General features: G+C 43.4%; 1 protein-coding gene across 1 annotated transcript in view; it reads right to left on the reverse strand.

Moving 5' to 3' along the window:
- The window catches only part of senp6a (SUMO specific peptidase 6a), a gene marked incomplete in the record, with an annotated part of 27,391 nt that overhangs the window by 21,218 nt on the left and 4,136 nt on the right, over window positions 1–2,037 (reverse strand). The window contains 1 exon segment of the mRNA XM_037685678.1: window positions 274–334. Within this exon segment, the coding sequence (XP_037541606.1) occupies window positions 274–334 (61 nt within the window).

Genomic DNA, 2,037 nt, shown 5'->3' on the forward strand with positions numbered 1-2,037 from the left:
GTCTGAGGTACAGGTTCTACCCAACAGAACCTCAAAGGTCTGAGGTAACGGTTCTACCCAACAGAACCTCAAAAGGTCCGAGGTAAAGTTTCAAACTAACAGAACATCAGACATCTGAGGTAAAGGTTCTACTTAACAGAACCTCAAAGGTCTGAGATACAGGTTTTACCTAACAGAACCTCAAAGGTCAGAGGTAAAGGTTCTACCTACCATAACCTCAAAGGTCTGAGGTAACGGTTCTACCCAACAGAACCTCAGAGGTCTTGGTTTTACCTTGTCCTCAGGGGAGGTGGGTGGCTGCTGCTGTACGTCCTCTTCGCTCAGCTCTCTCTCTCTGAGGACAAACATCAGAGGTCAAAGGTTAACATTTGAGTTCCTGTTTATAAAAACGACTTCAATCTAAAACATGACATGTGAAATTAAAACTCAACCAGCAGATTAAAAACTTGTAATAACTTTGAAATCTCATGTTCTATAGTTTGTTTCGGCAGTAAAATGGGAGCTAAACAGTCAGAATATTAATATTTATCAAAGTTATTTATTCTTTAGAATGGTTGTTTGTCTCCATGTGTCCCTGTGACCCCGCCCCTCGCACTGTGATTGCTGGACATGGGCACTGGCGACCCCCGTGACCCAAAATGGAAGTAGCGGGTAAAGATGATGGATGGATGGATTTATTCTTTAGTCACTATTAAAAACAACAAAACTACTAAAATAAACCCATTCCCTTTTTTTATTTGATCTACATCCAACTCTGGCTGATGATGAATGATTGACGAGTCTGTAAGGATCCGCCTTTTTCTGACAAAATACTCAGAGCATTGTTCTGTGAACGATAGTGTGTCCTCTTGTTAAAGTGCCCGTGACGTGCACATCCTACAAATACAAAAAGTGAAAAACACTGAGTATTTACAGTGGTGCTTAAAGTTTGTGAATTTCTTTTAAATATTTCTCTATTTCTCCATTTCTGCATCAATCTGACCCAAAACACCTTCAGATTTTCACACGGGTCCTAAACGTAGATAAAGAGAACCCAGTGACACTAATGAGACTAAAACATTAGACTTGGTCATTTACTTATCGAGGACAATTACACATTATTACAGTTTTGTGAGTGGTAAAAGTATGTGAACCATTGCCCCCCTCCTCATGGTTTGGGACTCCATGTCATCTGCTGGTGTTGGTCCACTGTGTTTTCTGAGGTCAAAGGTCAACACAACCATCTACCAGGACGTTTTAGAGACTTCCTGCTGCTGACCAACTTTAAGGAGATGCAGATTCCATTTTCCAACAGGACGTGGCGCCTGCACACAGTGCCAGAGCTACCAGTACCTGCCCAACAGTTTTCAGTCAGGTCATCTGGACAGTTTCTTTTTTTTGTGCTGAAACGTTTCACCTTCGATCCAGAAGGCTTCATCAGTCAAGGAAACACACAACAAAACTGATTCTTCCACCAACAGCTTATTCCAAAGTGGAACAAACCAGTTCTGCTTGTGATAAGATAGTCTCTTTGGTACGCCCCTCCTCCATTGCCAGCCCTCTTCCTTGTTGACAGTCGTGTCAAATTGGTTGAAAACAACAAAGTCCATGCTCTCTCTCTCTCTCCAGTACCTGGTTTAAGGACCATGGTATCCCAGTTCTTAATTGGCCAGCAAACTGGCCTGACCTTAACTCCATAGAAAATCTGTGGTGTACTGTGAAGAGGAAGATGATGCACCAGAGCCAACACTTCAGAAGAGCTGAAGGCCACGATCAGAACAACCTGGACTCAGAACCTGAGCAGAGACACAGACTGATCCACTCCATGACACGATGCACTGATGCAGAGATCCAGACACAAGGAGCCACAACCAAGTACTGATGCTGCACATGATCACACTCTTCATGATCACACTCTTCTTTCCTGCTCACACTCTTCATACTCACACTCTTCTTTCACGCTCACACTCTTCCTTCACGCTCACACTCTTCCTTCACGCTCACACTCTTCCTTCACGCTCACACTCTTCACGCTCACACTCTTCACGCTCACACTCT

Source organism: Nematolebias whitei, chromosome 12 (genome assembly GCF_014905685.2).
Source record: "Nematolebias whitei isolate Nwh7 chromosome 12, NemWhi1, whole genome shotgun sequence".
NCBI classification, from domain to species: domain Eukaryota; kingdom Metazoa; phylum Chordata; class Actinopteri; order Cyprinodontiformes; family Rivulidae; genus Nematolebias; species Nematolebias whitei.